Source organism: Nicotiana tabacum, chromosome 15 (genome assembly GCF_000715075.1).
Source record: "Nicotiana tabacum cultivar K326 chromosome 15, ASM71507v2, whole genome shotgun sequence".
NCBI lineage: Eukaryota > Viridiplantae > Streptophyta > Magnoliopsida > Solanales > Solanaceae > Nicotiana > Nicotiana tabacum.
This window is the reverse complement of record NC_134094.1, coordinates 44,679,553-44,704,133: the sequence shown is the minus strand read 5'-3', so window position 1 is coordinate 44,704,133 and position 24,581 is coordinate 44,679,553. Positions and strand designations below refer to the sequence as shown.

Here is a 24,581-nt window from a genome sequence, read left to right as displayed (position 1 = left end):
GAGCAACAGAATTTACCTCACGACAACATATCATCAAACCAAGAGTATTTGTAGTGACAACTTGACTGCATGCAAATCGAGTTCATGAAAACCTTCAATAAACAAAGATAGGACACAAGTGAAGTGTAAAAGAGCTCACATTAGATCTTCATCAGAAGCTTCTGCCAGGGGTTTGAAGCTATATGCATTTGATCCTGCATTATTGATCTGCATCATGCTCAAGAATTTGTAAGCAACCAACAAAAATTAGAATATCAACATTTCAACATATAAGTTTCTCAATGACTAAAAACTTAACTTTTCTTCTCAAAGACTAAAACTAAAAGTCATCCTTCATATTTATAAAAACTCTGCTGGTAGTTGTAAAAAGTCATTCTTTAACGGCACATGATGTAAAGAGTTAAGGTTTCGTTATATTGGGGCAGTGAGGTTGTGTATGAAAATAACTCAGTTGTGGTCCTAAAGCGGGGGTGAAGCTGCCAACTTAACTCGACTACGAAACACTAGTATCTATGATATGTAAAACAATGTACGTTAGTTTGCAAGCGGTAAGACTCTATATAACTACAAGTATATACATTTCCAATTTCTGACATGTGGGTCACCTTATGTCGAGATAAATATTTTCGATGACGAAATGCTACACGATTTTTTAAGAGGGCAAGATCTTAAAGATCAAGTGGCTCTAAATATGCTTCAAATGTATGTTAGCACGGAAACTGTGACTCCGAATGAAGTCCCCCATACATTTAACATATTCCCCGACGTGGGTATTTTTGGAGGTACTTTATCGGGTCAAATACCATATGAAACATTTCGGCCTGATTTTAACCAATCTCTATGGAATGTCGATACAAGAATGAGATTTTAGTAGGGGAATGAACAAACACAATATGCTGGAACGACATATCAGCAGACTTCTCAATGTGAATGGTATATGTTTTTAGTATTCCATATCTGTAGCATCATTTTCAGTATTATTGGTGATATCTTTATTGTGCTTATCTTTGCAAGGGATATCGGCCTAAAATGAATTCTTCAATGATGCATTTAGAGGGAATGAATAGTGCATAATGCTGGGGCATCTACTAATTTGAACAACCGAAACAGACATTTACTAGTTTTAAACAAGCACGTAATGCTGGGACATCTACAAATTTTGACTGGTAGGTCCTATAATTAAATATATTATTTAATTCATTAGAAATTAACATGATTTTTCCTGTTTTTATAGTGGTTATGAAGTAGAAGACGATCCTATAATAACACGGCTGGCCGAACGTATCAACAATAGTAATGTTGCAAATGCACAAAATGAAGAGGATGACAGTGATATACCGAACAAAGCCGATGAGTGGGGCGATGAAATGCCTACTTTAGAATTTAAAAGTGAGGATAAAGAAGCGCAACAGCAACCACGGAGCATGTGCAATACCATACCAACGAGATTCCTTTTCTGGATCACCTCCAAGGTCGGTCTAATATGTTTGCATTCACAAGGGAGTTAGATGATGTTCGTCAACAATGTGGATTGACGATTCGCCATCCGATCTTCGATCAGGTATGCTATTTAGCAGCAAGCAACAATAACATACCAATTGTAATCTCACAAGTGTGTAATCCCACAAATGTGTACAAATTTGGAGTCTTGAAGAAATATAGGGGAATTATGGTTGAAGAGTCTACGAAAAAAATTTGGAAGGCATTTACCTTTCTACTTTCCGGCAATTCACTCTCTGCCTACCCTACCCCCTTTCTTCGTTCTCATTCCCCGTTTCTCTCCTACCCCGCTTCTCCCCAAGCCCTAGCAGGGGTATCCATCGCCGGCGACCGCCACTACCGGCGTCCCCCTTTCCCCTTCTCGCCTATTGCGCCACCGTACCCGTTCCCTCCCCCCCAAACTCTTTCTCCCTTAGTATTATTACTGTTGTTTTTCTGGTCTGTTGGCTCTCTGCCACCGCACTTGCCGGCGACGTTTGGCAGTTTCCGGCAGCATCAAATTGCTAGGTAACTAAGCAGCAGCGGCAACAGCCCCCCTCCCCCCCCCCCCCCCCAAACAAACCTTGGTTTCGTGGTCGTTTTGTATTTTTTCAGGATTTTGGCAGTGGTTTTTGGCAACAAGCGGGAGACCTACGTGCTAGCAGAGCAGAGCACCCCCTGTTGGAGCCTTTGGAAGTGAGCGCGTCAAATTCGCATGGTTGGGTGTTCGCCGAGACTACATTCCAGGTTCTACTTTTAAGAGTTGGTACCTCCTGCCTTCTTGCCTTGTTCTTCTTGTGATTCATTTAATTTACGGCCATTATTAGTTCGCTTTCGGTCTAGACTTACTACTAGCGTGCCTATACATGTAGCTTGTTTTCTTTAAGGTTGGTCCGTTGCTTGTTTTTGCATTAGCGATTGCCTGAATCAACTGTAGGCTTTAGTGGTTGCGGACTTTGATGGTAGATTAAAGTCATGTCCTCGAGGGGGGGGGGTCAGAGGGCGGGGGGTAGGGTAGGGGTAAGAGGAGTAAGGGAACCATTAGGTTGAGAATTGGGTCGTGGAACATAGGGACGTTGACGGGTAAGTCTATAGAGTTAGCTAAGATTCTCCAGAAGAGAAAGGTCAACATAGCATGTGTCAAGGAGACTAGGTGGGTAGGGTCGAAGGCGAAGGATGCGGACGGGTTTAAAATGTGGTACTCAGGGATTACGAAGGGTAAGAACGGAGTAGGTATTTTGGTGGATAGGGACCTCAGAGAATCAGTGGTTGAGGTTAAGCGGATGAATGATAGATTGATGGCTATTAAGTTAGTGGTTGGAGAGCTCAATCTGAATGTCATTAGCGCGTACGCACCCCATGTGGGTTTAGACGAGGAGGTTAAGAGGCGTTTTCTATGAGGATCTATACGAGGTTATGCGTCGTATTCCGCCTTCTGAGAAGCTGTTTATAGGAGGGGATTTTAATGGGCATATTGGGACGAATGTTGGGGGTTATGATGAGGTTCATGGTGGTTTCGGCTTTGGGACTAGGAACAGAGGAGGTGATGCTTTGTTGGATTTCGCTAAGGCTTTTGAGTTGATGATAGCGAATTCTAATTTTCCTAAGAGGGATGAGCATTTGGTTACTTTCCAAAGTATGGTGGCTAAGACTCAGATTGATTACCTTCTCCTCAGGAGGGGTGATAAAGTTCTTTGCAAGGATTGCAAAGTTATCCCGAGTGAGTCCCTCGCGACACAACATAGGCTCTTGGTGATGGACGTCGGCATCATAATAAAGAAGAAGAAGCGGGTTATCTGGAGTCGTCCGAGGATCAGGTGGGGAGCTTTGTCTAAGGATAAAGCGCAGGAGTAGGAGAGGAAGTTGATGGATATGGGGGCCTGGAGGAGTAGTGGGGACGCGAGTGCCATGCGGACAATGACGGCGAACTGTATTAGGGAGGCCGTGAAGGAGGTGTTAGGGGTCTCGAAGGGTTACTCTGGGGGGTACAGAGGGGATTGGTGGTGGAATGAAGAGGTTCAAGGAAAAGTGGAGGCCAAGAAAGCGGCATACTTGAAGTTAGTGGAGAGCTCAGATGAGGAGGAGAGAAGAGCGAATAGAGAAAGGTACAAGAAGGCTAGAAAGGAGGCGAAACTAGCAGTCACGGAGGCCAAGAATGCAGCGTTTGGTCGCTTGTATAAAGAATTAGGGGACAAAGGCGAGGACAAGAAGTTATTTCGGCTGGCCAAGGTGAGAGAGAAAGGCGCGTGATTTGGATCAAGTGAGGTGCATCAAGGACGAGGATGACAGAGTTTTAATGAATGAGGCTCAGATTAAGTAGAGATGGCAGACTTACTTTCACAAACTTCTGAATGAGGAGGGGGATAGAGACATTGTGTTGGGTGATTTGGAGCACTCCGAGAGTCACCGTGATTTTGGGTATTGTAGGCGTATTAAGGTCGAGGAGGTCGTGGGGGCTATGCGTAAGATGAGCAGGGGCAGAGCGATTGGGCTAGATGAAATTCCGGTTGAGTTTTGGAGGTATGTGGGTAGAGGGCGTAGAGTGGTTGACAAGATTGTTTAACATTATTTTTAGGACGGAGAAGATGCCAGAGGAATGGAGATGGAGTACGATGATTCCGTTGTATAAGAACAAAGGTGATATTCAGAATTGCAACAACTATAGGGGTATTAAGTTGCTTAGTCATACTATGAAAGTGTGGGAGAGGGTGGTGGAAGTGAGGGTGAGGAGGTCGGTGTCTATATCAGAGAACCAATTCGGGTTAATGCCTGGCCGTTCAACTACGGAAGCTATCCATCTTATCAGGAGGTTGGTGGAACAGTACAGGGATAGGAAGAAAGATTTACACATGGTGTTTATTGACCTAGAGAAAGCGTACAACAAGGTCCCGAGAGAGGTTCTTTGGAGGTGTTTGGAGGCTAAAGGTGTTCTGGTAACATACATTAAGGTGATTAGGGACATGTATGATGGAACTAAGACTCAGGTTAGCACAATGGGAGGTAACTCGGAGCATTTTCCGGTGGTTATGGGGTTGCACCAAGGATCAGCGCTCAGTCCTTTCCTATTTGCCTTGGCGATGGACACTCTGACGCACCATATTCAGGGAGAGGTGCCATGGTGTATGTTATTTGCTGATGATATAGTCCTGATTGATGAGATGCGAGGCGGTGTTGGCGAGAGGCTGGAGGTTTGGAGACAGACCCTGGAGTCTAAGGGTTTCAAGTTGAGCAGGACTAAGACAGAATACTTGGAGTGCAAGTTCAGTGACGCGATGGGGGAAGCGGACAGAGATGTGAGGCTTGATTCACAAGTCATCCCCAAGAAAGGGAGTTTTAAGTATCTTGGGTCTAGTATCCAGGGGAACGGGGAGATTGACGAGGATGTCATACACCGTATAGGGGCGGAATGGATGAAATGGAGGTTAGCATTTGGCGTCTTGTGTGACAAAAAGGTGCCACCATAACTTAAAGGCAAATTTTATAGAGCGGTGGTTAGACCGGCTATGTTGTATGGGGCAGAATGTTGGCCAGTCAAGAACTCTCATATCCAGAAGATGAAAGTAGCAGAAATGAGGATGTTGAGGTGGATGTGCGGGCATACTAGGTTGGATAAGATTAGGAATAAGGATATTCGGGCTAAGGTGGGGGTTGCGCCCATAGATGACAAAATGCGGGAAGCGAGGCTTAGATGGTTCGGGCACGTGCGGAGGAGAAGCCTTGACGCCCCGGTTAGGAGGTGCGAGCGGTTGGCTTTGTCAGGCATGAGAAGAGGTAGAGGGCGGCCTAAGAAATATTGGGAGAGGTGATCAGGCAGGACATGGCGCAACTCCAGCTCACCGAGGACATGACCTTAGATAGGAAGACTTGGAGGGCAAGCATTAGGGTCGTAGGTTAGTAGATAGTTGAGCGTTTTTCTTCCCTGTTGAGGGTGTCGGGCTAGTTTGTAGTGTTTTGCTTTAGATTATTAGTAGTACTTCTTGTGTTTGTGTTGTTTTCTGCTCCGATTGCCTAGTAACTTTCCATTATTCTGATTATTGATATTGCTTTTTCCATTTATATTTTTTTGATTCTTAGGTTGCTGGCACTGTCTTCTTGACGTATGTGGTTGTTATTGTTCCATTGCCTCTTTTTCATCTCCTTGTGCCGAGAGTCTTTCGGAAACAGCCTCTCTACCCTTCGGGGTAGGGGTAAGGTCTGCATACACACTACCCTCCTCAGACCCCACACGTGGGATTATACTGGGTTGTTGTTGTAATTTGCAGGAGATGGAAAGAAGGTTGTCGCTGGATGCTTTACGCTAAGTTGGTTGAAAAGATTGGCAAATGTCACAGCAATCACAATTGTGAAATGGGCGTAATCGCTTAAGATCATTTTAACTTGGATACTGATATGACTGCTCATGTGTTGATTCCATTTATTCAAACGAATTCATAGTGCAAGGTGAAAGATTGTATAACTACAATTAAAAGCACGTATGGCAGTACGATAACAAAAGAAAGGCGTATCTCGGGCTTTTGAGTTGGTATCTGGTAACTGGGACTAGTCATTTTCCACTTTGCATATATACATGGCTGCTCTCCAATACTTCAATCCTGGAACCGTTGTTGAAAGGTTGCACGACGATACTTTGAAAAAAAAAAGTTTCCAAATATGTATTTTCTGCATTTAAACCATGCATCTATAGTTTCGTGCATTGTCGGCCAGTTATCACAATAGACGACACGACACTTACGTCTATGAAAATTATGAGATGAAGCTATTGATTGCAGATGGAGTTGATGTAAATGGTAATATATTTCCGCTCACTTTTGCAACTGTGGCTAAGGAAAGTCGTAGTAATGAACATCGTTTTTTAACCTATTGAAGCAATATGTGGTGTAGGAGCGCTCATGAATTTGTCTAATATCTGATTGCTATCATGTAATTCTCAATATTGTATTCTTTGGTTGAATGTAAGGAGCCCGCTGGCTACCATCGTTATTGTGTTAGGCATTTAAAGAGTAATTTTGTAAAGGCATTTCCTAATAAGCAACTTGAAAACCTTATGTGGATGGCTGCCATAGATCATTAAGAAAAAACACTCGACGGATAGAACTGATTCGACAAACGAACCAAGAAGCGTATAACCTGTTGTAGACGAACCAAGAAGCGTATAATCAGTTGTCACGTATACCGCCGGATAAATGAACATTACAGAAGATGGGGATACTTATAGCTAATTAGTCTGCGTCATTTAATGGATTGGCAAAGACTGCTAGAGGGCTACCAGATACTGCAATAGACAGAATCACAGTTGGCCAAATTGTGGAGTGATTGGTGGAAAAATCACAAGTAGCCAAATTTTGTAGAACAAGGGAGTAAAAATTATGGTGAAACCCAAAAACCGGTTCGACCAATATGAGCATTAAACAAAGTGACATGAAATTGTGGACTACACCAAGGAACGTGGTGTATTTGAAGTCAAAACTTTTGTGCATAATGGTCACGGGGCTAGCACGCACAAGCTTCATGAGAGAACCAAGAGCTATACAGGCAATAAATGGAAATCCTACCATATTCCATGCTCTCATGTGTGAAGTCTTGCGAGCATGTCGTAGTAGCCATGACATATGTCAGTATAAATTACACCCTGGCAAGCTACTCATATACATATAGGGGGCAGTTCGAACCACTCGGTGATGAGGTATATTGGCCAGAATCAGCCTTTAGTAAGGTTGCTTATAAAAAATATTTGCGTCGAAAAAGAATCCAAAAAAGAACTCAAATTCCAAATCAGATGGATGTTAGACCTTCTCGATATGTTTGGCAATGTGGAATTTGCAAGCAAACAGGACAAGATAGGCATAATTGCCCAAGCTAGGCTCATGGTGGCAGTACCTCTAGGCATTAATAATTCGGAAAAGGATCATATATGTCCCTCTACTAGCTAAAATAAGCTAGATTACCTCCTATTATACTATTTGACTAAAATTGTCCCCACCGTTCAAGTCTCTCCTTCAAAATACCCCTCTGCCGTCAAATACTAATTTTAAATTAAAAAAAGTCATGCGTCAGATTCCTATTGGCTAAATTAAACCCACCTCTCTTTTTTCTTTTACCCAACCGACCCGCCCAAATAATCTTACCCACCCGAAACCAACTCAGTAAAAAAACCCTAAAAGTACACACTCTCTCCAACCTCACCTTTTCCTTCTTCCTTCAGCAACTCATTCCTCCATTCAACCCCATAGTACTTGGAGGAAGAAGGATTTGTACTAATGTTGAGATGACGAATGATCTCTTTTAATGTTGTTATATTTCAAAGAGAACATTAAGAAGATTCCTCATCAATTCAAAGAATAAAAACTTCAAAAGGTTTGGTTTAAAATGGTGGAAAATGCTGCAGAATATGGAAGTGCTGTTATAAATGGGGAAATTCACTGGTATAACATCAGAATTAGCTATCCAAATAGATGCAGCCAACTATGTACCAATTTGAAAGTGGCCACCTGTTTCAGCACAAGTAATAGTTGACACTCCTGAAACTATACAAAACTGAGTCACAACAAGAAAAATGGGCATGAGTTGCATGAAGATTCTTGTCTTTGATGAAGCAGACCACATGTTTGGCAGAGATAATTGATTCTCTATCAGCACTTACTATAATTCCTTTGATTTTTTCGATAGTTATACATGTATTTCTTTTTTTCTTTTTTAAATCAGTTTTCTTTTTGTGTTGGTGTAGAATTTTTAGATTTAGCGCTTAGTTTCATAGATGAAAGGTAGCACTGAGCTTAATGTGCTAAGTATTTGAATGTTAAATTTTCAATCTTCATTGTTTGAGGAATTTGCTCTAAATGTTAACAATTTATGATTTTGACCTTTCGATGACTTTTTTCTTTTTCTTTTTTAGGGATGTATGTGAGATCAGATTCTTTTTGGGTTGTGCCATTGATTCGCCCGTAGTATTTAGAGGAATGAGTTATTGGAAAGAAGGAAAGGGTAAGGTTGGGGAAGATGACAGATGAGAGATTTGGGTGGGTCGGCTGGGTCAAAGAGAAAAGGGTGGGTTTAGTTAGCCAATAGGAATCTGACACCTGGCTTTTTATACTTTAAAATTGGAATTTGAAGGTAGATGGGTATTTTAAACGAGAGACTTGAACGGTGGGGATAATTTTAATCAAATAGTATAACGGGGGGCACATCTAGCTTATTTTAGCTAGTAGAGAGACATATATGACCCTTTTCCGTTAATAATTTTAAAATTTTGTGTTTGCACTAGTTAATGTGTTGTTTGTATGAATTTTCAATGTTATTGTTTGAGTTTTGTAATGTTGAATGTGTATGAATTTTCAATTTCCGTGTTTGCATTGTTTAATGTATTGTTTGTATGAATTTTGTGTTTAATGATATTTGGTTTGAAGCATTTTAATTTCTCAACTTATTCATTGTATCGCACTTAATTTTTGCTGAATTTCAGAATAACAAAGTGTTTTTTTTCTTGACAAGTCCATAGGACTACTTAACAAACTAAGTAATGATCTAGAAAACACTAGCAAGCATATACAAATATGGAAAACAGAACTAACAAGTTAAGAAGCTCAATAAAACATACAGAGACAAACTTTGTCTTCCTCATTGTCCGGTACCACCTCGTCTTCATCTTCGCCTACATCTTCCCCTTCCCTTCTTCTTCTTCTTCTCCTTATTGTTCAACTTCATCCTCTTTGAAACATTCGTTTGCACCGAAGAACAACAAACAACAACAACAAAGTTTAGTCCCAGTTATGATTCTTCGTTTGCACTGAAGAATCATAGTTTAGTCCCAGTTATCACACATTTCTTGAATCTTGACTATCATCAAACATACCACTTGCTTGGTTTTGGCAGCAATATGGCACTCCACAATCCAATGTTTGTGATAAATATGTTGCAAGCCCTTTCCACTATTCATTGTTGGATATAACCAAATAAGAAAAAATCTCAATTCAACTTTTCACTTTCTAATAGGCCCAATTTTTCACAAACAAATCTTTGAGATGGGAAATCTCTTCATCCGCTTGAAGGAAGTTAGGATCTTCCAAAGCATGAAAGTTGGCGAGTGATTTTTCCATCTCAAAGATTTCTTTGTACAAGGCTAGGATAACTTGTGGTTAATCTATGAATCGGATGGTCTGAAAAGTTGCTAATAACGCTTGTGGTACAGGCAGATTATGCTAGCAACATAAGACTTCATAATGGCACCTCTTCGAAGACAACTCAACCCACCTACTTTTCAACCCCAAATCCACACACCTTCTGTCTTTGTAGAGTGTGCATCACCCTACATAATGTGTCCAACGATTTTGAGATCTGTATAGATATAGATGGGTTGATTTTCTAAAGGACGAAGAATACTATACCATATGTCATCTGAAAGGTCAGTATAACAACCGAGCATGTTTGTTTCAAAATATGTTTCAAGTTCATTCAATGTCCAACTCCTACCATAGGGATTTCTTCAGCTACCCTCCCCTTTTTGCCTTTTCTAAACCAACTGTTACAAGAAAGTTTTTAAGGCATAGTTCAACACTTATAAAGTGACTTTTAGGCTGAAATGTTGAGAATAATTTGGTAAATATGGTATGTATTGTATTTATAATGGGCTGAACTTGTCTTATTGTGTAAACGAAACTTAAAGTAACATTCTTTGCATGGATGAATATTAGAAGTACACTGCAATTTTTGGAAAAACAATTACATTCTCTTGCTTTAAATGACATAACTCAATAAGAATCAATGTTATGTACAATGTTATACAATTTTTAATGCGACTTTAATAATTGTAAGTAGATTCACCTACTTCACAACATGTACAAATCAATGACATGTTAATTGTAAGTAGATTCACCTACTTCACAACATATACAAATCAATGACATGTATTACTTGTCAATAAGTGAACGAAGAGACCTATGTTGTACACGTTTTTTAATAAGAGTTACGATAGTCCTCGTATTGGTAATTATTATACGCTAAAAGTCTATATAAGATATAGAAGGCAAAATATGATAAAATAAATAAAATAAAGAAAAAGAAGAAGGCCCTCTATATTATTATTAATTAAGGCTGTGTAAGGGTGTGTCTATTTTCTTTCTCTTAACTCAGAAGTTCTTTTTTTTTTTAGTAAGATAGTAGTGGATCGAGAAAGCAAAGCTTAAAAGGCGAAAGTGCTCTACCTACCCTCTCTTGTTTCAGGTATTCCACTCGTTCTCAAAGTATATAGCTCTAGTAGTCCTTTCTGCCTATTACACTCCTTCGCTCTAGTGATCGCTTCGTATACTACGCTTCTTATCCAGCGTATTGAACTCGTTTATTCCACTCGCTTCCTAACTCTAAGAGTAACTCCTCTTTTTAGAATTATTGAAGAAACTACTAACTCTAACTATCTAACTGCACTGATCTGGGTCGATCTCACTGACCCCTTGCTTCACCATGCCCAAGCCGGAGGCTAAGGAGAGCAGAATATGGTGAAGGTGGATACCGCTCATCAAGAGCTTGGTTAAGTGTCCAAGACCGTATGCCTTGCTGGTTGGATCTGAATCTGCTCTATAGTTATCTAATCTCTTTCTTTTTCCTACCTCCCCTACGAAGGGAAGTACAAAGGAAGCTGCTTCGAAGTTGAAGGGGCTCGTCCATTCACTATATGTCTGTAATTTCATACATAAAGAGGAAGATTAAAAACTCATCGATCTCCTTACCGCTCCGTGGGGGTCTTCATTCACTCTTCTCTTACTTTCCCTACTTCTAGAAAAAAAAAAAAAAATGTTGAACAAAAACGATCTTTCTAAAGTTAAGGCAGCAGATCGGTCAACTGCGGGACGGGGACGGGGCCAGGAGCAGCAGTAGGAGAAGCGATAAGCCCTTCAATCTACTCCTCAAAGCAAGAATGGAGGGCAACTTTCTTAATAATTCAAATAGATCTGCTCACATCAAGGGAAGCTCTTCATTAACTGAGAAGCTCATTAGCTCGCCTTTGACTCTAGCCTCTCATTTAACTCGCAACTTAGTCAACTTCCCAGTCCCTCGTGAGTGTGGCACGCAGCTCTACATCTTTTCCTACCTATAGACAGGGGACTGCTACTCATAACTACTAGCTATTCATCTAGCCCACGATAGCGAAGGCTCAAAAAAAAGATTGAATGAGGTCACTAACATTGAATCATCATAAGGAAGCCTAGAAGTCCGTGATTGACTAGCCGACGCTTCTGCCTTTCCACTTTCCATGAGTCAAAAAATGTAACGATAGCTAAGAGAACTAGAGAGCTAGAGCGAAATACTTGTAGCGAGTAAAGAACGATTTCACAAAGTTTATAATAAAATAGTACGAGTTGTAAAAGCGTAAGAGCTATATAGAACCACCTTTGGCCGGTCTCACATCTTCCCATCCTCTACTTAGTTGTCTCAATTACATCGATCCTGAACTACGTCCATCCAAGTATTCTTGCCCTTACCCTTTCGGTCGAGCACAACCTCCCGAGCGCTAGGTTCAAGCAACTTCATACCACTTCGTCCCTTTCACTCTTCAACCTGATCTCTACATTCATAGCTTGAAAAAGCAAAAGAGGGTCACCGTCACCTCTCTTAATGACTATTCTTAAGCTTCCTTTCTTTGGGAGTAGGATCTCTTTCCTAGGAGCTCATAGAAAGATAGCGAAGTCAGATAGTTCTTTCTTGCTTTCCTTCTATCTTTCTTTCTATTTCAAAGCTTGTGCATTGGTTCAGATCACTGCTTACTTACTTGACTTGCCCCCTTTTTCTTAAGCAAAGAGGAAGTCGTGCAAGCAAGCGAAGTGAAATCTATTAGAATAGAAAATAGTGCAGCTCGATGAGTATAAGAATAAAGCCAGGAGGTTGGCAGGGAAGGTGACTTTCTTTTCCTTTTCGACTTCTTCCTTTATAACTTTCTGTAAAGTGGAAGGGTAGGCCTTTGACACCAGAAAGGTGAGGATCGAAATTCGGAGAGTTAAGAGAGGAAGGAACCCTCTTTTTAAGTCCTACATGCTGCTCTTCTCTCAATCGCTCTTTGGTATTCGGAAGTGGAAAGCGAACTGTTGGTTATGGCCGAAAAGGGAGGTTCTGTCTTTCTTCATTCAAGTAAGAAAAAATAGGACGCTCGCAGACCTGTATGGAAGGAAGAGAATTATTAGAACTCTCGTCTGCCCCTCTCTTTACCCTCTGTAGCTGAACTTTCTTACTTATGCGATGAGGAGCTTACTTAGTATTGAAATCGAGTTGGCAGAAGGTACCGAAAGTCGGCCGCCCGCCATATCATCCTATGTCTCAACCAACTTTTTTCTTGTCGGAAAATCTCTCTTTTGGCTTTTGAAACTTCGATTCGTGACAGCTACTCATACGTGCCAAAGAGACTTCTTTTCCTTACCCTCACGTGTAAGACAGGGGTCTTCACATCAAGTGCCTAGACTTGCTAGCTACTTCTATAAGACCGGGGATTTGTCCAACTCTTTTTCCTAATAAGGATTTTTTTCAACCTATTATGTGAAGACCTCGTAGGCGAATACCTGAGATATCTTTCTCAAACGGAGGGGGAGGAGGGGTATGACCATTACTTTAGCTTATCTCTTATCCATCTAAGAAAACGGATATTGGGATGCCTATTGAATTCTTCCTTCTAACACTGGATTCTAACAAGGCTAAGAGCAGCGGTACGAATAGAAGACCAAGAGCACTTATGTATCATCTCCTGTCAAAAAGCGAAAAAACCCTTTCTTCTATACGAGACCTAGCTCTTTCCTCCCTTTACTAAAAATTCTTCTATTAGTATTAGTGAAAGCTCAATCCCAACTCTCTCACTAAGACCGGATCTTGCAAAAAGCGCTCTTCCTAAAAAGCCAAAGCGGATACCTTTCTTATATACTATACGCAATTTTCTATTATCGGATTAACTTAACTTTAAGAAAAGATTCTATAAAAGAATAAAGAGTCTATCTTCTTCTTTCTTTCCAAATCCAAATACAATGGGATGGGCATCTTTCTATTTCTGCTACTATGCCTCCTGTTTACTATTTGGTTCAGTTACTTTTTTTTCCTTGCAAACAAAAAGGGAAAAAAATAGGCGGTTCGAATCCCCGTTCTTCTGATTTCCTCTTGTCTGCTTTCTTGCTCATGCCAATGCCTAACAAAACAGTTAAGAAATCTGCATAGGATTTTGTACCAAGAACATCGGCTTCTCATGTCGATCTTCCGTTCGGCCAATTGGACAGCGTCATCTTCGTTTAGTTTACTATTCAACGTCCCCCAATCCCCAGTTGTACAGGTACAACCCAGAAGCTTCCTTTTTCATATTGATGAAAGCGCTAGGCACCTCTTAATGGTTCAAAGTCCCCCCTTGGCTTACCCAGCTTTTAAGGTGAGAACAGCGGATTCAATATCAATAGTTGTGAATTCGATTCCTATTCTTATATATGCAACCTAAGCAGCTACTTTTGTCCGTGCATATCTTAAATCATGCTTTTCACAAGTTCGGTACGCTAGAGGGTGACGAAGGAACACTAGTTCTATTGGCTCTAAGCCCGCATTCTTCCTAGCAACCGAGTCGATGTCAAAGAACCCGAGTGAGGGCCTTCTCTGTGCATTCATGTGCAGCTAGGGGAGTTGCAGGACTAATTTAATTTCCAAAGCTATAAGTCCTAGACTAGAAAGGAGATTTGCTTGGTGTTAAGTCAACTCTACTAGATGCACAGGAATCCATGCACTAACTCCTGGACTTAGACGATATGCCTTTAGGGATACGTTAGCCTCTCATTAGTTGCCTTTCAAAGGCATTTTTACATTATCCCATGTTTTTACTTGGTCTTAACGGTCGTCAACATGCGACATGAGACAAAGGCCTTATAACGCATGAATTTTATAAAATATACGTATTTTGGTTACATTTAGTTTTTTGCACTTCTTTTCGTTAAAAAAATAGTTTTTTGAGTCATTTTGGTTTTGGACTGCTAATATTTGTATCATGGCTTTTGCAGCACAAAAAACTTATCTTTTATGGATTAAGTACCAGTATTAATTCTCAAACAATCTATCCAATGAAAGAATAAGAAAACATTAACATTTAAATCAGAAAGATAACTGGATTTTTGATATAGAACATAAAGAGCCTTTGTAGCCATATCAACTCAAGCAAATATTGGATTTTTGATAAAGAACATAAAGTGCTTTTGCAGCCATATCAACTCAAGCAAATTGAGGATCCAGATAAAATACCCATATGTCGATGTATTTAAGCTTTTGTTTCGCAAAGGCAGCTAAGTTCTTCACATCTTCTCCCTCTTTAACATCACATCTGATGCCCTGCATATGGATCTGAATTATTAACTAGCATGTGAAGACGAAATAATACTTAAGGTAAGCATGTAAAGAAAGCCTAAAACACCTGAAAGGATCAGTAAATATATTTCGGGACCTTTTGTTTACTTTACAACTTTACTTCCAACAGAACTTTCAGGACATCAAAGTTAAAGTCAATTGATAGACATGAAGCACAGAAAATATTATTCCCACAATGGTATCTTAGTCAATAGGCATATAGAACATTCATCATAGAACCAGCAGATTGAAGTCCATAAACTATGGATGAGCAATTAGAAAGTATCAAAAAACAAAAAAAGATGTATCAAGAAATGAAGTTAGAATGGAGATACCCACACATGCTGCTTCCCGGTTTCAACTCTTAATCTGTCAAGAGCAGATACAACTCTTTCATCTGTCAAAGAAACAAACTAGTCAATTCTGAAGACATAATTACATTTAGTTTTGAACTACATCTCCCAAAGAATTTTTGTTTTCGTTGTCATTCAGGAGTAGGGGGATCTGAAGAGCTAACATAAAAATAGTGTGAGCTTTAAAGCAGTAAAAAGAGAATAGGAACACTTCCTCACAAGTTACAAGATTACAAATTGAGGAGAAAAAAACTCATGTATCCAGGTTACGCGCCAGATCATCAGTCTTATGCTTGTCCAATTATGGTGAATTCAGGATTTGGACAAGATTCAGCAAGGTAGGATAGCAGCAATTATTGGTATAGGACTTCAAAAGAGATCAAACTAGATCATGAATATGCCATCCCTCCACATCTTTAATTCAAACTACATCAGCAAATTCTCTTCCTTTCTTTGTTATGTTAAGTTCAATAAGCTCTATTCCGGTCAACCCATACTATCACCTATTTATAGCCTATTTGGCCAAGCTTCTAAAATCAGCTCGTTTTGAAAAGTGTTTTTCTCAAAAGTGCTTTTCAAAAAGGTACTTTTGGTGAGAAGCAGCTTGTGTTTGGCTAATTAATTTGAAAAATACTTTTGAGTAGCAATTAGTATTTGGCCAAGCTTTTAAAAAGTGCTTCTACATGTATTTTTCAAAAAAGTGTTTTTGGGAAGAAACTACTTTTTTCTGTTTCTCAAAAACTATTTCTACTTCTACTCAAAAGCACTTTTTTCCTTCTAAAAGCTTGGCCAAACACCTTAACTTTGAAAAAAAAGCACTTTTGGCCCAAAAAACACTTTTTGCCAAAAAAGCATTTTTGGCCAAAAAGAAGCTTGACCAAACAAGCTATTAAGCAGCCAGCATCCCATTTGCCCTATCCTAATAAGATTGCACCCATTGCTTTTCACTATTTCCTTAATTTAAATGTGTGGTACTTAATGTCTAGGAATCACTGACCCAAAGCCCGTAGCTTCTTTTTTTTTTTTCTTCCCACAAGCCGTAGCTTCTTATATTTACATTCCTAAAATCTCGAGTGTCCATTCACATCCTTAACCAAAGTGGACAAGAAAATGGGATGAAACTATTATAATTATCTATTGAAAAGAGAAATTCATCCTACAAATTAGTTTTACCTCCTACAATGGTGTGCAGGTAGGTAAGAAGAAAAAAAACAGATACACTAAAAGTGCTCCCAGGCATATTTCCCGAGGTTAACACCTCCCAACCTTTCTAGTCAGTTGTACCCAATTCAGAACAGATTTTCCGGTAGTCTTTTGATTGGAATTAACATATCAGTGGAAATTGATGACAATGCAATTTACTTTGCTGTAGGTTCCAGATCATACGAAATAATCAGGGAGGAAACTAGAGCAGAGACATGGTATAACTGGACAGAACGAGGTCATAACATGTTCAGGAGGACTTTCTGCAGCCAGAAGACGATGGAATGGTTATGCTATGCACTAACAGAAGCTTCGAAAGGGAAGGGTAATTCAGTGAGAAGATGGAAGTCCAAAGACCACTTTTCTGAGTTCTTCTGCTCGAGAAACTTCAACAAATATGGTCGCTACATAAGTATTATAAACATGCAAAAGAGAAGGAGATCTGTTATTATTATACCTGAATTGGCATTTAATACAGGGTGGTTGGACATTGCAGTTAAAATATCAAGATTCATTTATGGCAGAGCCCAGAGGACAGTTACAATTGTCCCTAGAAATACAGAGGAAGGACTCCTTTATTCAGACACAATCAGAAAAAACAAATGGACAACCAGAGAAATGGAAAAGGCCTTTGTTCATGAAAAAGGGGACAACATCAAAATCTCTAGAGGAATCAGCACTGTCCAAAATGAACTCCTTTCCAGGAGTGTGGTGGGTAGCCTTCCAGTTGGGATTTCTGACATCCCTACACTCTCGGAGATCCGGCGGTGGGCCAGCAGCACTTGGAAGGAGGCTCATGGGGTAAACATCTATGAGATAGGCCAAAATCACTTTCTGTTTGAGTTTCCCTCGAAAAAAACTAACGAACATGTGCTAAAAGGGAACTGGAGCTGGAAGTTTCATAAGTTTAATCTTCAATGGTGGTCGCCGACAATGGGCTCTATATCAAAAATTGAGAAGATAGAACATGTTTGGATCAGACTTGCTGGACTCCCACTTCATCTCTGGTCCCAGAAAGTCTTCAAAGAGGTTGGAGATCACTGTGGAGGTTGGGTTCAAACTGAGGAAGAGACGTAACTCAAAAATCACCTGAAATGGGCCAGATTGAAGGTGAGAGGAGATAGGGATTTTATCCCGAGGGCAGTAATCATTGAAAACGAAGGAATTACTTACACGATCCAAGTCTTGTGCAAGTCGCCGGTAAGATTTTCCTCCGGTGAAGGAAGAGAGATGAAGGTCATCGACCAGCGGGTAATCGTAGACTCTATGTTGGCAGTGGGAGGGGCTCAAGATTATGGAGATGGGACGGGGCACGTGGGTTGCTCAAAAGCCTTACAGCCTAGGTTTTCTGAAGATACACGTGACCTAACAGGGGCATTTAAATTAAATGACCCGATACAAATAAGGTCCATGTTACATAATAAGCAATCTTTGGCCCAAATATCATGGCCCAAGTCATTTCAGGAGACAAGTCCAATTTGGAACACTCTAGTAAATACAGACCAGACCCACTAATTGAAGAAATATTGGCAATATCTCTGCCTCCTAACATTTTGCATGCTGCAAACATCAAACCAGAGTCAAACCTAATCGAAGAAAGGGCAACATCAGAGGAAGAAGGAAACGAAGAAGCCCAACTGACCCAGTTGACAAGGAAAGTGCCATGTTCATTGCGGAAGAATCAGATTGCTCTCCACTAGGTTTCCAACCCTTGCAAAACATAAAAGGGGAGGAAACTACTGAGTGGGCAATTGAAGAGGTTGAACACTTGAATCCACACACCCAAGAGCCTGAGGACCCTTACTTTGATACACCTATCTGGGTGCACCAAAACATCAGCAAACTTGGTAAAGAATTTGGGGTTGATTTCCAAGGTTGCGAAAAAGAGGCTTTACAGCTTTTCATGAAGATTGATCAAAAAAGACAAACACATATGGGTATTGCAGGAACAACGGTGACAACAACTCCTAAAACTAAAGGTTCTAAAGAACTGAAGAACCTGGATATCGGGAGCAATTTCAAAAGTAATGGTACCAGAAGCAGAGGGGGCTACCACATCAATCAAGATCAATGAAAGTCAACATTGTATCATGGAATGTGAAGGGATTGAACAAGGCAAGGAAGAGGAAACTAATCAACAGTTGCATTAACACTTGGAAAGCAGATGTCTACTGCTTTCAGGAGACCAAAATTGAAGGAGATATCACAGGAATTGTGAGAGAATTATGGGCCAATAGATGGTGCAGATTTGCACAACTAGAGGCTAGCGGTACTAGGGGAGGCATTTTACTGATGTGGGACAGCAGGGTATGGGAAGGTGAAACAACCATCTTGGCCTCCTACTCTATCACATGTAAGTTCACTGGAAAAACACAGGACTTGTCTTGGCACTTAACCAGTATTTATGCTCCTAATGACAGGGCAGAGAGAGAAGAAGTTTGGTGGAAAATTGGTGCAAGAAGAGGCTTGTTCTCAGGTCCTTGGGTGGTATGTGGGGACTTTAATACAGTTAGATTTCCTTCAAAGAAGAAAAACTGTAACAGAATCTCCAGATCGATGACTGATTTCTCTGAATTTATCGAGGATATGGAGTTGGTAGATCTACAACTACTAGGAAGTAAGTTCACTTGGAGGAAAGGAGACAGACATGACGTTGCAGCTAGACTAGACAGATTTCTTATTTCTGAAGACTGGGATGAGGGCTTCAGGAGTATCAAACAATCAACCTTGCATAGAGTGACTTCTGATCACACGCCTCTGTTACTTCAATGTGGAAATTGGAAGCCTATCAAATCCTATTTAATATTCGAAAATTGGTGGCTGTAGACAGAGGGTTTCAAAGAGAGAGTCAATGAATGGTGGGACTCTTTCAACTGTGAAGGAAGACCTGACTATATTCTAGCTTTCAAGCTGAAGGCTCTGAAAGGAAAACTCAGAGAGTGGAGCAAAACTATTCAGGGAAATCTAGAAATGCAGAAGCTTAACATTCTCTCTCAATTAAGTGAATTAGATGAGATTCAGGACCTCAGGAATCTAAATGAAGATGAAATACTCTCAAAAGCAACATTAACAGTGGAATTTGAGGAGATCGCAAGAAAAGAAGAAGTCACATGGAGACAGAGATGAAGAGCTCTTTGGTTGAAACAAGGAGATAATAATACCAAGTTCTTCCATAGAACCGCCAATGCTCATAAGAGGAACAACAACATTGACATGTTAGAAGTTGAAGGTGAGCCCATCAGAAATCCTGCAGACATCAAGATGGAAATCATTTCATTCTATCAAAACCTCTACGCTGAGTCAGAAGAATGGAGGCCCCATGGAAACCTCAGAGTTTGTCCTATGATCACTCCAGAAGAAAACCAGATACTACAGAGTCCGCTCGAAGCCCAAGAGATATGGAGCAGTGTTCAAGCATGTGCTGGGGATAAAGCTCTTGGCCCTGATGGCTATACCATGGCCTTCTTCACTCACTGTTGGGAGGTAGTCAATGCTGATGTCACTGTTGTTATTCAAAAATTTTATGATATAGGTGTTTTTGAAAAAAGCTTCAATGCCACCTATGTGGCTTTGATTCCTAAGAAAGTGGGTGCCAAGGAATTGAAAGACTTTAGACCCGTCAGCCTAATAGGTAGCATCTACAAAATCATCTCTAAGTTGTTGACTAGAGACTCAAAAAGTGGTACATAAATTGGTGGATGCTCAACAGATGGCATTTATAAAAGGAGACAGATAATGGATGTCATACTTATAGCAAATGAATGTGTAGACACAAGGATCAAAAGCAAACTCCCAGGCATCCTATGTAAGCTGGACATTCAGAAGGCTTTTGATCATTTGAACTGGAGTTATCTGCTTGGAATTTTGAAGAAGATGGGGTTTGGAGGCAGATGGATCTCCTGGATCAAATTCTGCATAAGCACTATCAAATTCTCCATCCTTATCAATGGCTCCCCATCTGGCTTCTTCTCATCCCAGAGAGGCCTGAGACAAGGTGATCCCTTATCCCCTTCTTGTTTATCATTGCTATGGAAGGTCTTAATGACATGTTGAAAACTGCTCAGGGTAACACCTGAATCAAGGGATTCAATGTATCTACTAGGGCTGTCAACAATCTAGAAATCACACACCTTCAGTATGCCGATGACACACTAGTTTTTTGTGAAGCCGATAGAGATCAACTGAAAATTCGGAGGGTGATATTTATTCTATTTGAAGCCATATTTGGGTTGCATTTTAATTGGGGCAAGAGTCATCTATATCCGGTCAATGAGGTCCCTGATATCCAATACCTAGCTATCATTCTGGGAGGGAGAATTGGAGAACTTCCTTCAGTGTATCTTGGAATGCCTCTGGGAGCAAACAGCAAATCAAAAGAAATTTGAAATGGTGTACTAGAGAAGTGTAAAAAGAAACTAGTTAACTGGAAAAGCCAATATCTTTTCCTAGGGGGGCAGACTAGTTTTAATCAATAGTGTACTGGATGCCTTGCCCACTTACATGATGTCTCTATTTCCTATCCCGACAAATGTAGTCAAAAGAATAGATGCATTGAGAAGGAACTTTCTTTGACAAGGCAACAGTGACAAAGGCAAAAATTCGTCTTGTCAATTGGGATTCACTTGTAACAAGCAAGAACGAAGGGGGGTTGGGCATTAGGAACCTAAGAATTCAGAACCACAACCTAATGATGAAATGGCTCCGGAGATTTGCTTCGAGTGAACACTCACTATGGAAATATGTCATTAGAGTGAAGTATGGAATGGAAAGTAATTGGACTACCAACTTTACAACCAATCCTTATGGTGTCAGTCTATGGAGATCAATCATGAACTTGTGGCCAAAGTTCAAAAACAAATCTAGATTCAAGGTGGGCAATGGAATGAAAACTTCTTTCTGGGATGACACCTGGCTAGGCCAATGTCCTTTGAAACAAACTTTCCCAGACATTTATAGCCTGAACCAGCAGCAAGGAGCAACTGTGGGAGATGTATGGTCAAACCAAGGATGAAACCTTAGCTATAGAAGATTATTCAATGACTGGGAGATCGCCAGGCTAACAGAATTCTACAACACCTTGGATCAATTCAAAGGGATATCCACTCCTGAAGATTGTATGTTCTAGCAAAGGGATAAGCAAGGTAAATTCTCAGTCAAGTCTGCCTACAAGGAATACAACACCTCTAATAATCAGATTGGAAGTTGGCCTTGGAAACTAATTTGGAAAGTCAAAATTCCATACAAAGTTGCTTGCTTCACGTGGCTGCTAGCCAGAAAAGCAGTCTTAACTCAGGACGCTTCCACCTATGCTCCAGATGTTACTTATGTGGAGAAGAGGCAGAGACAATCAACCATCTTTTTTTGCACTGCAGGATAACAGAACAAATTTGGAGGATTTTCATTATCTTGAAAGGAATCATGTAGGTAATGCCAAGGAGTATTATTGAACTTCTAGAATGCTGGAACAGACTTAGTAGCTCCCCTAATTAGAAAGAGAGATGGACGATTGTCCCAGCTTGCGTTTGGTGGACTGTTTGGAAAAAGAGAAATCAAAGATGTTTTGAAGATAGACATAGTAGTATCCAGAGAATGAAAATGCATTGTTTAGCTCTTTTTTATTTTTGGTGTAAGCAAGAGTACATGGAAGATCAAGAATCTTTTGTTGATGTGTTAGGATCCTTGTAAGGACTAGATAATCTTCCTGTACCACCCTCTGTAATTATGGTTAACTATACCTGTTTTGATACAGTTAATATATATGCAACAAATGTTACCTTCTCAAAAAAAAAATATAGTGTGCAGGTAAAAAATCCATTACAGCCATATTCACACATATTGGTTTCCGATCTTCTTCTCCTTCATCTTCTATTTGGCAGGCAGAACAATCACAACAAGCTGAGTCCTATAGTATTGAGTAATGCCAATTGTCATAAAAAAAATCCCGACATCCAAGTCGTACTTAGCCTTTTACCATTTGATTTTCTTTCTTATATTACTGTAGCAACCAAAAAAGGAACTACCAGTAGTTGAAGTATTTATGTGCTTTCCATCTCTTTGCTTTAGTAATGTGGAGAACAATGACATAGCTTTCATTGCATAGCCCACTCAAGTTCAGATCGCTTTAATTGGACATCACACCCTAAATGATATGATTCCCTTGATTTTTGTTTGCTAAATATCTAGATAGCCCCTTAAACTTGGCGCGATTTGTCAAGTAGACACTTCAACTATACCAGTGACCATTTAGACACTTATTCTTGACAGAGATGTGTCTCATAAACACCTCATGCTGACATGGCAAAACCTGTGTTTTTCATTTACACTTTAGCGTATAAATGACTAAAATTATGCTTTTCCGTTTTTTTTTCATTTTTAATCACCACATTCTTCTTCCTTACTTTTCTTGGAAGAAGTCGACGGAAACAATGAAAAAGAAGCTGGCAGCCGGGGTGGGGCTTCTCAATCACCTCATCTCCTTCACCTAAAAACGCAAAATCTACTATCATAATATCCTGTCAAGAAGAGGAATAGGTTGAGGCAACCTGAAAGCCATAATTTATAGGCTGCAATAGTATCGAGTGCAGACAATAGACAAAAGATTTGGGTTGTTATAAGGCTCTAGTGGGTCATCGAGAGTACAGATTTGTCTTCCTTGAGAGGAATCTGACCATAGTCTGAAAGAAAGAACCAAAAATGGGACAAAGAACCCACCAGCTTCTACCACAACCAAAGCTCCTAAATTCCTTACAAAATCAATCACATTGCCTCCACCATCTCCAAGAACGGATAAATGCAATAATCAAGCAATCAAATTTCTAGTGCCTGAAGAGAGCAATAAGAAATAAAAAGAGAGAAGTTCCAACCACCACTGCACAACTCATCACTTGCACATAGAGATTGAGGTCACCAACAATAGGTCTAGTCATGGCCGGACAGAAAACTGATAGCCACCCATCAATCTTTTCAACCAGTATATTTGACTGCCCTACCCATTTGCCCTCTGTTTCAAACTATTGGGAGATGAGGAATTTTTGTGGAGAAGGGGTTGTTAAGCAAAGAAGTAGGGGAAAGGGTTCTGAAATGGGGAAGATGGAACCTTTTAAATATTATATTTCATTTTTTCCTTATAAATTACACCTGTCGTTGTTTTGTTCTTTCGTTTGACAAATCACCGCCGATTGTTAGTCAGACACATGGTCAGTTGGACTTGGTGTTTAGGAAATACATCTATGCCAAGAAGAGGTAACTAAATAGTCACTAACAAAGTTAAGATGTCTACTTGATAAATCGTGCCAAGTTTAAGGAGCTAACTACATAATTAGCTTTTTTTACAACGGTGACGTACGGGTCAACTTAAGCGCACCTCGACTATTCCACGGGATACCTACTACCTCCATCAACACAAAGACTTATACTGGTAAATCTGTCTACCAAGACTTATGCAGATGGAAAGAAATCACCGAATATTTTTTTTCTCTGTGAATCTGAACGCTAGTCCCCGAGGTTTGTATCTACTTCACTAGGCCACATCCTTGAGTGCAATATAATCTCCTTGATTGTGTGGCCCATCAAAGGCCGTTATACGTGTAAGCAAAGATCTACCAAACTATGAAGATTATGGAGTGAATGATTTGATCAAGGAGTATTTAATTGAGTAACACATTGACAAGGAACATAAAAAACTGCACTTACGCCAGTCTCATCACTTCTTACTTAATTGTAATGTCCAAATTCTAACATGGAGCTTGGAATGATATTGGCTATAAAATTTTCTCGGTCTTCAATCTTCATTGGCTCGAAGGTCTGGATTTCTTTTCTATTCAATAAGGAGAATCAATATTGGTCATCAGACCTTCTCAGACTCTAGTTGCTCTAACTTTGGAAAGTGAAGTTGCATTAACAGAGTTGTACTCCTTTCATTTTTATTTTTCGACTTTTGATAGGTAAACAGAAGTTCGTTTATTATTCATACTTAATCCTCCACAATATTCAGAGAGAGGAAGAAGGATCTGCACATGGTGTTTATTGACCTAGAGAAAGCATATGACAAGGTTCCTAGAGAAATTCTCTGGAGATGCCTGGAGGCAAAAGGTGTGTCAGTTCCCTACATTATGGCGATTAAGGACATGTATGATGGGGCTAAGACTCGGGTTAGGACAGTAGGAGGCGACTCTGAGCATTTTCCTGTTATAATGGGGCTAC

General features: G+C 40.1%; 1 protein-coding gene across 1 annotated transcript in view; it reads right to left on the bottom strand.

The window, feature by feature from the left end:
• The window catches only part of LOC107762138 (chlorophyll(ide) b reductase NOL, chloroplastic-like), a 45,755-nt gene that overhangs the window by 4,183 nt on the left and 16,991 nt on the right, over positions 1 to 24,581 (bottom strand). Inside the window, exons 3-6 of the mRNA XM_016580464.2 lie at positions 15,159 to 15,220; positions 14,722 to 14,808; positions 140 to 207; positions 17 to 65 (exon numbers count right to left, since the gene is read on the bottom strand). Of these exons, the coding sequence (XP_016435950.1) occupies positions 17 to 65; positions 140 to 207; positions 14,722 to 14,808; positions 15,159 to 15,220 (266 nt within the window). The remainder of the gene's footprint in view (positions 1 to 16; positions 66 to 139; positions 208 to 14,721; positions 14,809 to 15,158; positions 15,221 to 24,581) is intronic.